This window comes from Pyricularia grisea (genome assembly GCF_004355905.1).
Source record: "Pyricularia grisea strain NI907 chromosome Unknown Pyricularia_grisea_NI907_Scaffold_2, whole genome shotgun sequence".
Classification (NCBI taxonomy): Eukaryota; Fungi; Ascomycota; class Sordariomycetes; order Magnaporthales; family Pyriculariaceae; genus Pyricularia; species Pyricularia grisea.
The window spans coordinates 1,976,391-1,988,207 of NW_022156717.1; the positions used below are offsets into that span (position 1 = coordinate 1,976,391).

Consider the following 11,817-nt stretch of genomic DNA (forward strand, 5'->3'; position numbering starts at 1 on the left):
GGGGGAACCAGTGGGACAAAGGAATATTGACCAAGGAAGAGCTTTGGAACTGTACAAAAAATAAAAATAAATAAAACAAAAGTATGAAAGAGACAGAGACAGAAAGAAGCACCAAGAAGATCTACCCGTCTATTACCTGCGCGCGAGTCTGTTTCCCTTTTGTTCCCCGGTGGCCAGGGTTTGTTTACTCGGCCGGATGAGTGGGAGGGAAAATGCCAAGGGTCGTCATCTCGGCATATGCGTGAATGAGACGACAAAAAGGCAGGGAATTAAAAAGAGGGTAATCGCACAAAGGAGGGGAGAGGGGGGCCAGGAGAAAACAAAGCATACTCCGTTTACTCCGTAGTTTTTTTTTTAAAACGATTGTGGCGCGAAGCTGAGGAGCCAAGACCACCAATGGAGAAGACCCCTCAGGTTGGTAGCAAAAAGTAAAATAATTCTAGTCACAAGGGAGCGAATTGTTCTTTTGGTTGTTTATAGGGGTGGACATATTGTATGTTAATTTTTCTTTGGTGGTTTGCTAACCACACTATAAGAGTGAGCTTCAAGCTTGAGCATTGATGTACTTCTCCAATTGCTTCCTTCAATTGCCGACCTGGTATATGTGACGAAAGATGATATATAGGTAAAATATGAAAAGGGAAAACCGGACAATTCATAACACTGTAAACAGAATAAGAAAATCGTGAGAGGTGGTGTGAACCACACCCTGCTTCCCAGCACAATAAAAACCCCGTGTATATGTATATTTTCAAAGGCGCCATGTATATCCTTTGATGCATTTGTTGCTCTCGAGGGAGTCAACTATTAAAACAAATCCCGTATCCCGAAAGACAAAAAAATCAAAATAGGAAAAAGAGGTCCCAATAAATAAAAACCCCCAAAACAACTCCAAGTGCGCCGTCCCAATGCTCGTGTGCTCCCAGCAGGAACCCAATCGTGTGCTCTATGCAAGCAAGGTGCTTTATCGTATGCGTGCACCATCCCAAACCCCAAAAAGAAAAAAATACCCAAGTTACACCGTTTTGTTAAGAGAAATTCGTGTGCGCTAAAGAAAAAAACACTCAGAAGTAATTGAGGGAGGGCGAGGGCAGAAAAGAAAATATCACAAGAAAACCAATCGGTTAGGCATGGCTTAAATACGCCTCGTGTATATATACGTTTGGTCGGAAGGTAAGAATGTTGCAACTTTTGGCGCCGAGGTGTGTTGCGCAAACAAAGCTAGTGTCGCAGGAAATGGCGTCATGGTATCGATTGCGAAGAGTTTTGGGTTTCAGTTGGTTGAGAGGCGGTAGGCGTAGATAGTGTGGGGTGAGGATTGGCCTAAAGTATCGACACCTAATACTTCTTTCTCATGTCGCCTAGGCGCCCTCCTGGCAGGCCACGGCCGCTAACGCATCGAGACCGATGCTCATGTTCCTGGACGGTACTGGGCGGCTCAATAGCGAACCGTTCATTGGCCTCATGTCCCAGTTGTTGCCTTGAATCCCTGGAGAAGGCAATGGCGTTGAGCCGTCGACCAGCTTGTGTCCTGCCGTGCTTCCGCTGCTGCTGCCGCTGCTATGTTTGCTAGAGGAGCTGGAGCGTCGTGCTGACACCGTCGGCCTGGTTGCGCCTGATCGGTTGCGGTCCTTGTAATGAGTCTCAAGATGCTGCTTCATGTTGTCGGCACGCGTGAACTTCTTGTTGCATCCTGGGAATGTGCACTGAACGGCCTTTTCAGCTGTATGTATCTTGGAGTGCCTCGAGGCGTGGCCCGATGTGGTAAAGGTCTTTTCGCAGCCGTGGCTGTCGCGGTATCTGCATGGGTAGCGCTTTCCGGTGGATGTGGGGTTGCTGCTGCTGTTCCCACTGCCAGCCATCTCGTCATCGTAGGAACCAGACCTGCTGCTGCGGCTGCCAAAAGTGACGGGCCTTTTTGCTGAGCTTGGTGGAGGGGGCGCGTCGGGGAGGTATTCGTCGTAGGGAGTAGTGCTTTCTGACGAGTTGTAAAGTGCCGGGGTTGGGTGGCCGTAGTCGGCATACATGACATTCGGCGTCATAGGGGACAAGGGCTCGCTGCTGTTCTGGGAGTCATACGAGTCGGAGCGTGATAGTTGCGGGGCATTGGGTGAGGCTGATGCGCTCCTGGCGAGTGCGGCGTTGTATGGTCGAGAGAGGACGTGGTTTGCAGTCGAGTATGAGAGCCTTTGTACTGTTGAGTATTCTACGGGCGGCGAGTATGAAGGGACATCATCATCGTTCAATAACGACACCTGCCGGCCTGCTGCGTCTCTTGCGTGCATTTTTGCGGTATGTGTGTGGTGTGATTGTTGTGGCAGTTTGATATCTCCAGTTTGAAACCAGCTGTAGCTATGACGTTGTAATTCCAAGCTCTTTCTGGTAGTCCAGCTTGTTCTGTGTCGTTTAATGTCCCCGGTGCCTTTTTTTTCGTTTGTCCAGAAAGAAAACCAAAATTCCGCAACAGACTATTTTCTGGAGCTTGTCAGACGGAGCTTTCAAAGAGGTCGACGGCGATGCAAGACAACCTGTTGTTGTATGGACCACTTACAATGAAGTAAGATGTTGGCGCTCGAGATGGCTGGTTGTGGGGGCGCGAGAGAGAGAAGTGGTAATGTATATAGGTAGGGGGTAGAGTACCTCTTATGTTGGTTGAAGATGTGAACGTCAAAAGGGTTGAATCTCGAACGTACTGAGCCACAGTCTACTTTCGGGGGATGGTGCTTGATATGTATACCGACAGACAGTCTTTGCGCACACAAGGCGGAGCAAAAGGTGGGCAGCAAAAGCAGGAAAGCAGAACTGGGGTCTCCCAAGGGAGTGGGAGAGTGAGTGCAATGATGTGAGCCCGGGCTTGGTAGCGCGCCGCCCGTCAAGAAAACGCAGGGATTAACAAACTCCACAGTCATTCTGTGGGTCCCTTTTTTTACTAGGTACGGCCACACCTTGTCCAAGTCAGGTCAGGATGGCCTAGTATGGGAATCGAGGTACCTTGTCTGCCAGTCCACGGATCCCGGGAGGGGTTCTCTTTTCCAACGCGCACGCAGCCCACGCCCGACATACCATTTGCAGCAGCCGCATGGGCAGGGAAAAGAAAGAAAGTAAAGAGAAAGAAAAATAAAGAGATAAAAGGAAAATAAGAGACGAATAGGAAAGCAACAATAAAAAAGAATAGGGATCCAAGGTACATCGGTCGCATTAGCCACAGCAAAAACGGTACTGTACTTTTTCAGACTGGGCTTTGCGCCGCCATGACAAGGAAGATCCCTACTCCACCCCAGTTCCATCGTCCTTTTTTTTTTTTTTTTTTTGCGCCCACTCCCTCCCAGCCCGCCAGCAGACACCAGAGATCACGATGCGAACGGAAATGAAACCCACCCCCCTAGCCGCTGGGCAATGATGTCATGATGATTTTCAACGCACGGCAGATTACAGCCTGTCGTCCTGCAAAATGGAATGAGAGCACAAGGGTTAGATTTCTGGACGAATAATTGGCTTAAAGTAAAAAATCTTCCATTCAATTTGCTCCTTAACAGTCTGCGGGACCTAGACTTACCATTTCTAGAAAGCTTGACAGGGTCATGTTGTTCTGATACGTCGACATATCGTATATCAAAAAGCACGTCGTTTTACGCTGTCCGTGACAACCGACTTGGCAACGCAAGCTGCCTTTTCTTAACTACTTACCCTGCGTAGTCCGTATCGAACCAGAGGCCGGAGCGCGATGTGCCTAACAACGTATATCTCAACCGAGATGCCGGATACAAACCTGCTTGTCATTCCGGTCAAACATTAAAAATAAAAATAAAAAGGAGTAGAAAAAGAAAAGCGGCAAGCATGTCCTTCTTGCAGACAAGCAACCACACCGGTGATCAGGTACCAGGCCCAATATTCAGCATCTCGATCGTTTTTTTCTGTCGGTCGGCGATCAATAGACTAAAACGGGGGGACATGACTTGAGTTAGTACCTTTAAGACTACATACGTGGTAGTGTCATGCCTGTTCTGCAAGTTAAGCTCAACAAAAATAGGCCTTGATCGAAATACTATACGCAGTAAGAAAAAAAAAAAAAGAAAAAAAAAAAAAAGCCTTTTCAAGGTCCGACTCCTGCATCGATGATGGGAAGGGTGACTCGCAATCTATTGGACCCTGCGCGCGCAAGCACCTCGGTCAAAGTACCCTACATACAGTAGGAATAGTAAAAGTCCCCTGTCCGCAGTCCGCTACGGCCATTTAAATAAAACGTCCGGATGGGTAGAAAGGTAAACTTTGTGTCCGAAAGGGAACCCAAACCTTTTCCGAGCATTTGGGAACTCAGCTCACACCCAGCCTTTACGATAAGTCCCCTGGTCCCTTGCAACCATCCACTATTAAGGAGATCAAGAAATAAAATAATAAATAATAAATAAAAAAACTAAAAAAAATAAATAATAATTCTATATTGTCGTCTTTGTCTTTTGAATACAACATTTACTTTTTTTGTTGGCCTTCTTCCTTGCCATCCAGCCGCCCCGGCCAAGATGCTGAGATGGATGCTCCCCCGGGGTTGAAAGTGAACCGCGAGGCGGTATGCAAACTGGGTCAGGGAAATTGCATCGCATAGCAGTAGCCCCGGAGCCCGTCTAAAATCTACGTCTATGTTGAGCGACTGTGACGTCAACCCAGCAGCAGTTCAGGGACCCGGACGCATGTAGCGCGCAGCCTGACATCCATGGAGCATCGGTACGAGGAGGGGGGGTCCCATAAATGACAAGGGGGTAGGTTACCAAAAAGGTCTCGTCTAACTACCTGTCGTCCCAGTAGATGGGCTTTTACTATTGTAGGTATGTACCAATATGTGGAAGTATCCAGAAGTCTGAGGCGTCCGGGTTACGAGCCCAAGCTTGGAAGGTAGTCCCGTCTTCAGCGCAAGGAACGGAATGGAACCGAGAGGGGGGCGGCTGTTGACAGTTCGGGTAACATGGCTTATATTCCCGGGAGCTGTATACTTTTTTTGGTTTTTAATCTTTTAATATCAAGGTAGAGATTCAGCAGTATGTATTGTGGTATGATGTACTAGTTAGTAAAAGGTCCTCGCCAAATGTGACCGGATGCTGAGGCGGGGGGGGGGGGGGGGGGGGGGGAGGAAAGAGCTACACCGAATCAAAAGAAAATAAAGAATAAAGAATAAATATGTAAGTACGAAGAATCACTATAACTGGCTAGTCTACAGCTAAATTGGACGAGCAAAGCTGCCCACGTTTCAGGAAATCTGTGCGTTGGTCAGTTTTTTTTTGTTGCACAGCCACTCCGCTCAAAGGGGGAAAGAAAAAGAAGTCAACGAAGAAGAAAGAAACAAAGAAGAAAGTTTGACTCGACATCGACGATTGTATTCTGGCGCAAACTGTCTGTCAATCAAAGCGACTGACTAAGTACCTGTGTACCTCAATACTATCGACTGACTTGAATTAAGTTGATCCGATTGATAGATACCACACAGTTCACCGCTACCCCATTTTGCTCGCATGACAAGACTGCCTGAACCAGTCCGTTGGTATTTACTTTGCTTGTGTTCCGAAAAGGGGTATAGTGTTATTGCCAATAGAAGATACACATGACAAAATGCCAGGTGGTGCAGGTTCCGGTGTTGTTGTGCGCATACTGACCCTCAAAGCGAACAGAAAAACAAAAAAAAACATCCAACCCTTTAATATTTTTCTCCCCTTCACTCTTTTTTTTTCTTTTTTGCAAGGTTCGTGCCTTGGAACTGGTTTCAAAGGCTTTAGTTAGGGGGTGTGTGTGGGATGACGAGGTCATCAAATCATCTTAAGCACAGCTGTGATATTATAAGAGGTAATGGTTCCGATTGTTCAACAGAGATCGTGATTTTGGTCTGGCATCGACGAAGTTGAGCCCTGTTGTGGGGCTGCCGGCCATGCAGACGACTCTTGGCTTGGGCGGGACCCATTGATGCAGGGGTTCGTGCGGGAAAAGGGTGGGCTTAGCCAGGGAGCCTAGAAGGAGGGAAAGGGAGGGTAGACTAATCCATTTTCTCTCAGTCCCCTCTAGCCGGCCCCAGTGTTAGTTTATCTTGGGTTATGGCGTAAGGCGGTAGGCAGAGAGGAAGTGGCTGCTTCGTACAACGTGGCTCAGGCAATGGAAACGAGATGAGAAGAAAGATGGCAAACCGGAACCCAAAATTGGAGCTTCTACACATTATGGAAGCCGCTGACGACATACCCATTAAACTTCAATTCAATAGCACTTCAACTCTGAAAACTTCACTCATCTCCAACGTCGAAACCCGCGATCAAAACTCAATTAAATTCAATTCAATTCAAAACAAAAGAAACAAGAGAGAGTACTCCGTCAGAACTACTGTACAATACTGTACTACGGAGTACAATACATACCGTAGTAAGGAAACAAAGCGACCCCACCGAACCCTTACCATATGGTCCCCCCGCCTTCGCCTTGAAGGGGGGTGTGTGCAACAAAAGACTCGGTAGACTCGGTTGGGCGCTGGCGTGTGATACTGCGTATTTCGACCCTAAAAAAGAATTATGTACATGTTTTTTTTTTTCTCTGTCTCTCTCTCTCTTTCTTTCTTTATTCTGATGTTCCTGTCTTGAAAAAGTAATGTAGGCAAGCGTCGGCGCTAAACAGCCACAAGGAACCTAGCTTCTTGGCACGTACTGTAGCTTTCTTTTTCTTTCTCAACCACACCTCCCCACACAAACAAACCGGGCGGGAAAAGGGGACCTAAGGCGACGAAAGCGGTTAGAAGCAAAATGTGTCAATCTTCAATCTCGATCTCGCACCTTAACTCCCGATGGCCGTTCGAGACAGGCGAACAGAGCCAGGCCAGACGAGTCCCGTGCTGTTCCGGGCCTCCTGTACGGAAATTCGCCGTTCGACCCGGGGCACGCGCGTGCGTTCTTTGCAACACTTACTACTACTACTATTATTATTATTATCTTTTTTTGCCCCCTCCATTTTCCACCCAGAAATGCGCATGTATGCAGAATACACCGCCAAACATTATTCGTCATGCAACAAAAAAAATTTGTCCACAAGACCGAAAGCAGGATTAATCCAAAATGCCATGTTGTAATCATACCGCATTGTTTTGCCATCCAAGCGATTGCATTCTATGGGCAAAAATCAGATCGGTCGATGCTGTTTCATGGATTACCAGCCCTATCAGCTTGTGGCTTTGCGACAATTTTTTTTATTCTTTGTTTATAAATGTTCTATTTTTTTTTATCTAAGGATTTCTTTTGCTCGCTCAAGCCGACAGTTCATATCAGCGAATAAACAGACACCTTTCCAACCGTATCGTTCTGCGAGTATCATATCGTAGTGGTACTCGCGTTCAGCTGAAGGCAAGAGCCTATTGGGTCTTCTCCTCTTGTTCTTTTGCAAGCACAAATTAAAAACACAAGCCATGGGTTCATGTGTCGGGGTATTTCGGTACCCTTTTCGAAACTCTTACTGGTTTACCACCCTGTACATATTTTGTATTTGATATTTAGGTAATAGTCGTGAAAATCCTCAGGGACCAAAAGCCGTCAACGAAAATACCTTCTTTCTACGCTTATTTTTTCCTAGCGCGTGTGGTGTGCATGTTATATCCGTTACCCGCCGGGGGTGTGCACACAAAAAAAAAAAAGGTATGGTGCGTATTTGTGTGTGCTACCCGTCGCCCAACTCTAAGACAAACACATAATTACCACATAGTGAAAATGCGGGCGGCGGGCGCGGGCGGCGGGCGTGGGCGACCTTGGGGGAAAGGAAACACACAGCAAAAGAGAGAGGAGATCTCGATTGCGTGCGCCTTAGCAGGGTTTTTTGATACCGCCCCGCTCCACAAGAGCTCCAGAGTATCCGGCGGAGAAATACCGCGGCATTACCGTAACCATACTACCAAGGACCCCGTACCGTACCAACCATGCAATTCCTGTTCTGCCTTTCTTTCCCCTCTTCCACCCCAAGAAAAAAAAAAGTCGTTTTCGGTCCCTTGTCCTACCATATTTTGCGATGTGCTTAATATTGCAAATCCCACCACGTAGACGGAGCATCTACTCCGGGACGTTATACAGTATTCACTAGGTGGCCCCATTATTAAGCAGAGACTTTTAAGGTGTAGGCAAGGTAACAACGTATTATTCTCAGGATTTGTTAGTATTGCGCTACAAACAACAAATTGTTTCAAATTAAGCAGCAAATATAAACATGTACAATACACCAACATAATTACAACTAAGAGCTTATAATTAAGGTTTTAACAAAATATAAAAGTCTTTGATCAAATTCTTCGATACTCTTTTATTTTTCTACCGTCTTTTATTTGCACCGAAGAAAGGCTCGGATTCTGGGTGACTCGTTACCTGCATAATAATAAAAGCATTCTCCCCGCGCGTCGATAGGAAACGACCCCATCCCCACTTGGACAGCAGCTGGGTCCCGAAATTGGAGCCCGGACCCTCTTAATGCGCCTGACTTTGTATGGAATAGGTAATTAGTGCCATTGTAGCGTAGTGACGTAACTATTGCGTTGACATATCCGACAAACTTTTTTTTCTCTCTAAAATTCAGGGACCAAAAAAAAGGGTCTCCCTGACCTGACATGCATTTTTTTTTATTACTCTGTATTCGGTTACTGGATCAGCCGCTCACTCTTCGGGTAAAGTGCAGTGGGTAACTGGAGATGCGACTGACATATAATCTTGTACTTGCTGAGTAGTGAGGTCAGATTTACCTACTTCCCTTAACATTTTGCTTTGTTGGCAACGTGGGTGCTAAATCAGCAAGCAATTGGATCCACGTTAACAGTACAGGTCCCTGTAGGCAATTTCTAGGTACCAGGGGGACACGTCTGGTAAACAACAACAGTAACCCACAGCGTTGGAAAATGAAGAAGAAACACATCGAAGGAGTGTTGGGTTTCGCCGAGATTCTTAGACGTACCCCACACATTTTGTGCCCCAGACTGCAAAATTTGCGCCACAGCGCATGACCTGGTGGCCTGACCTACCTGTTCTGGTAAGTGGACAACAAATGAAGGAAAAAAAAAAAAAGATAAAAACGAATTCCATCGCCATCGAGATCAACCTCGGTGCTTTGCAGTGTGCACTGTAGGACAAATTGTGCAAGATGTTTTGCGCCGCATAGGCAACGAAAAAGGTACCCGAAATAGAAAGACAAATTTAACAGCTATTCATTTGTCTATGACTTGCCCGCTCCAACCCTGTCCGTGTCTCTGCGCCACATAATCCCTATACCTCTTGTTACAAAGCTTAGGGTACAGCCTAGGTAATATTTGTATAGTAAACCCAGGCTAGTCTAGTCAGGGAAAATTCACCCGAACATGTCTGGATGTTCGATTCGATCGCGATCGCGTGCATATGAAGGAAGGACCCTTGAGCCGCGTGCCATATGAGCCATGCAAAAGACAGAAAGAAAGAGAAATAAATAATAATAACAGTTGTCACACACGCACACACACACGCCCCCTCCCCTAGGTTCTTCTTCTTTAGGTCATGATCTACGTCCGCCAAACCTCCCGAAAACAGGTTCTTCCCTTACCACCGCTGAGACGGACCTTCTTCCTTAAGCCTATCACAGGTCCTTTCAGGGTTCTATTACAGGTTTCCATTCGCCTTGTTGTCTTCTCCCCTAGGGACTGGTACCGAAACGCGCGTTCTCTGTCTGTTAACCCCGACTTTCAAGGCACAGGGTCTTGTCTTTGTCCTTAGAACGATCTGGGCCCTCTGGACCCTGCAAGATGCTGTCAATATGTCCCCCGTCACGTCAGTCTCCCCGTTGTATCCGGATTTTCATTGAGGGTAGCTTGGCAAGCTTGATTGGGATGCAGTTCGCGTGGGCTATGGGAGATATGTGATCATCCTTTAATCCACAAGTCTCGGCACATATGCATGGTGTGGGTGTGTGGTGTTTTTTTTTATCTGTAATGGCTGAGATGAGAAAGGAAACCAAGAGAAGATGGGGAAAGTAAAGGATGCTCTTGTTCGTTTTTGCCTTTGGCCGTTATCCTCAGGAGCATTTCCTCCGTTGACCGACGGTTAGCAAAAGTTTCAAACAGGGAAATTTGAACTTCGGTGTGCTACTGATAGTGGCCATGGCCATGGCCCTAAAAGTGGCATTGTAATAATTATCGAAATTTTCTATTTGGGCTGATCCGGTTTGCCGGGAAATACTATGCATTTCCATTCACACCAAGGCTACCCCGGCTCATGGCATTCTGCATCGAGATCTCGATTTCATGTTATTCAAAGCCCGACTAAAAAAAATACTGGACAAACAACAACCCTCGGCCGAGAAAGATGTACTTTTTTGATGAGGCAAAAAGGGAGAGAAAAAAAAATCAATCGCCATGATCCATGCTGTTGCTTTCAATATCACTAGTAAGCTGTTTGCATATTCCCAGACGAGATACCACAACTCACCAATTTCTCAACCGTCCTCGATCACGATCGATTCATCGCCACCAAAGGTAATCTCGGTTGATCGAGCGGGCGGACTTCGATTATCTTGTTTTGCGCGTTGCTCCCTTCATTTCTTTCTTTCTTTTTCTTTCCCCCTTTGTTACTATTTTGTTCATCATTTCCTCTCTTACGCCCGGCCATCTCAGCGGCCCGATCTGAGTTCCGCCGAAAGAAGAGATGCTAGGTTTATCACCAAGATGAGAGAGCTGCTTCAACTTAGTCGGCCAGCCGACGGTTGCGGTGACTGACAACTGTCCATCTGATCCCCCCCGCCGCGACTCGAGAGAGTCGTTGCGGCGAACACATGGCAGGGCTCTCAAGAGACCAGACAGACAGAGTCCGTCTTTCTTGTTTCCTCTCTTCGATTTGTTCAGATCACGGCATTTCTATTTTCTTATGCCCGTACTCCCCTCTTCTCTCCCCCCTCTGCCTGTACTGTCCTTTGGATTTTGAATCTGATATACGCACCCCAGGTAACACGCATGTATATGTACTATGTGTGTATGTGTGTGTATCTGCCGGTGTTTCGTTGGTACTTATCCGTCACGGGTGCAGCAATAGGTAGGCAAGAAGTGCCGCAAAAGAAACAAAGCTTGAGCAGAGTTTCTGGTTGTGCATTTCCGTTTTCTCTTTTTTTCGTAATGCGCTCTCTTCCTTCTGTCTCTCTATCTCTGTCACGGCCGAATCAGGGAACAAAAAAAAATCGTTTCCCTTTCATGCAAAGATGAACGGACAGGAAACGTCTGAGCGTCTGAAAGGATAGATGGCTCCGTTACGTATCTACGGTGGGGTGCACAAGCTGGCCTTTGCATCACTTCCGCTTGGACGTTGAGGTCATTCCTCTAGAATATGTCGGATGGTCCCTGCGTAAATGGGAGGGGGTGGAAGCTTTGTCAAGAATATTTTGGGTGGGAATGCTAAAAAGGAAAGAGACAGAGAGAGATCGCGATCGATTGTGTGCAGTAGCCGCAAGAAGAAAAAGAAAATGAAAATGAAAATCAGGGAGGCACTGCTCCGACCCAATCACTCATCTCTACAGAAATCTGCTCCCGTCGGTTTACATAGCTACCCTAGCGGGTGAGCTTTTTTGGACAATATCCGTTCCGATGGTCCCCCCCAGCTTTTGTATGTGATTGGACGCACTTTCGTTGAAGAATCCCAACGAATCTACCCACAAACCATACCCATGGCTACCGTCCGTATGTAGTTAGTAGTTAATAGGAGGACGTGACTTTGGCAAAAAAAAGCTAAACACGTCAATATCAGACTTTCGGGACCAACGAACGAACCCTTGGTTGCTGGCCAAAACCTGGAGTTATAAGTTTCCCCC

General features: G+C 46.8%; 1 protein-coding gene across 1 annotated transcript; it reads right to left on the bottom strand.

The window, feature by feature from the left end:
- Positions 1 to 1,361: 1,361 nt before the first annotated feature.
- On the bottom strand, positions 1,362 to 2,285 carry PgNI_03160 (uncharacterized protein; the record flags this gene model as incomplete). The annotated part of the gene is made up of 1 exon (XM_031123215.1): positions 1,362 to 2,285. The coding sequence occupies one exon, from the start codon at positions 2,283 to 2,285 to the stop codon at positions 1,362 to 1,364; it is 924 nt and encodes a 307-aa protein (XP_030985128.1).
- Between the last annotated feature and the right edge of the window lie 9,532 nt (positions 2,286 to 11,817).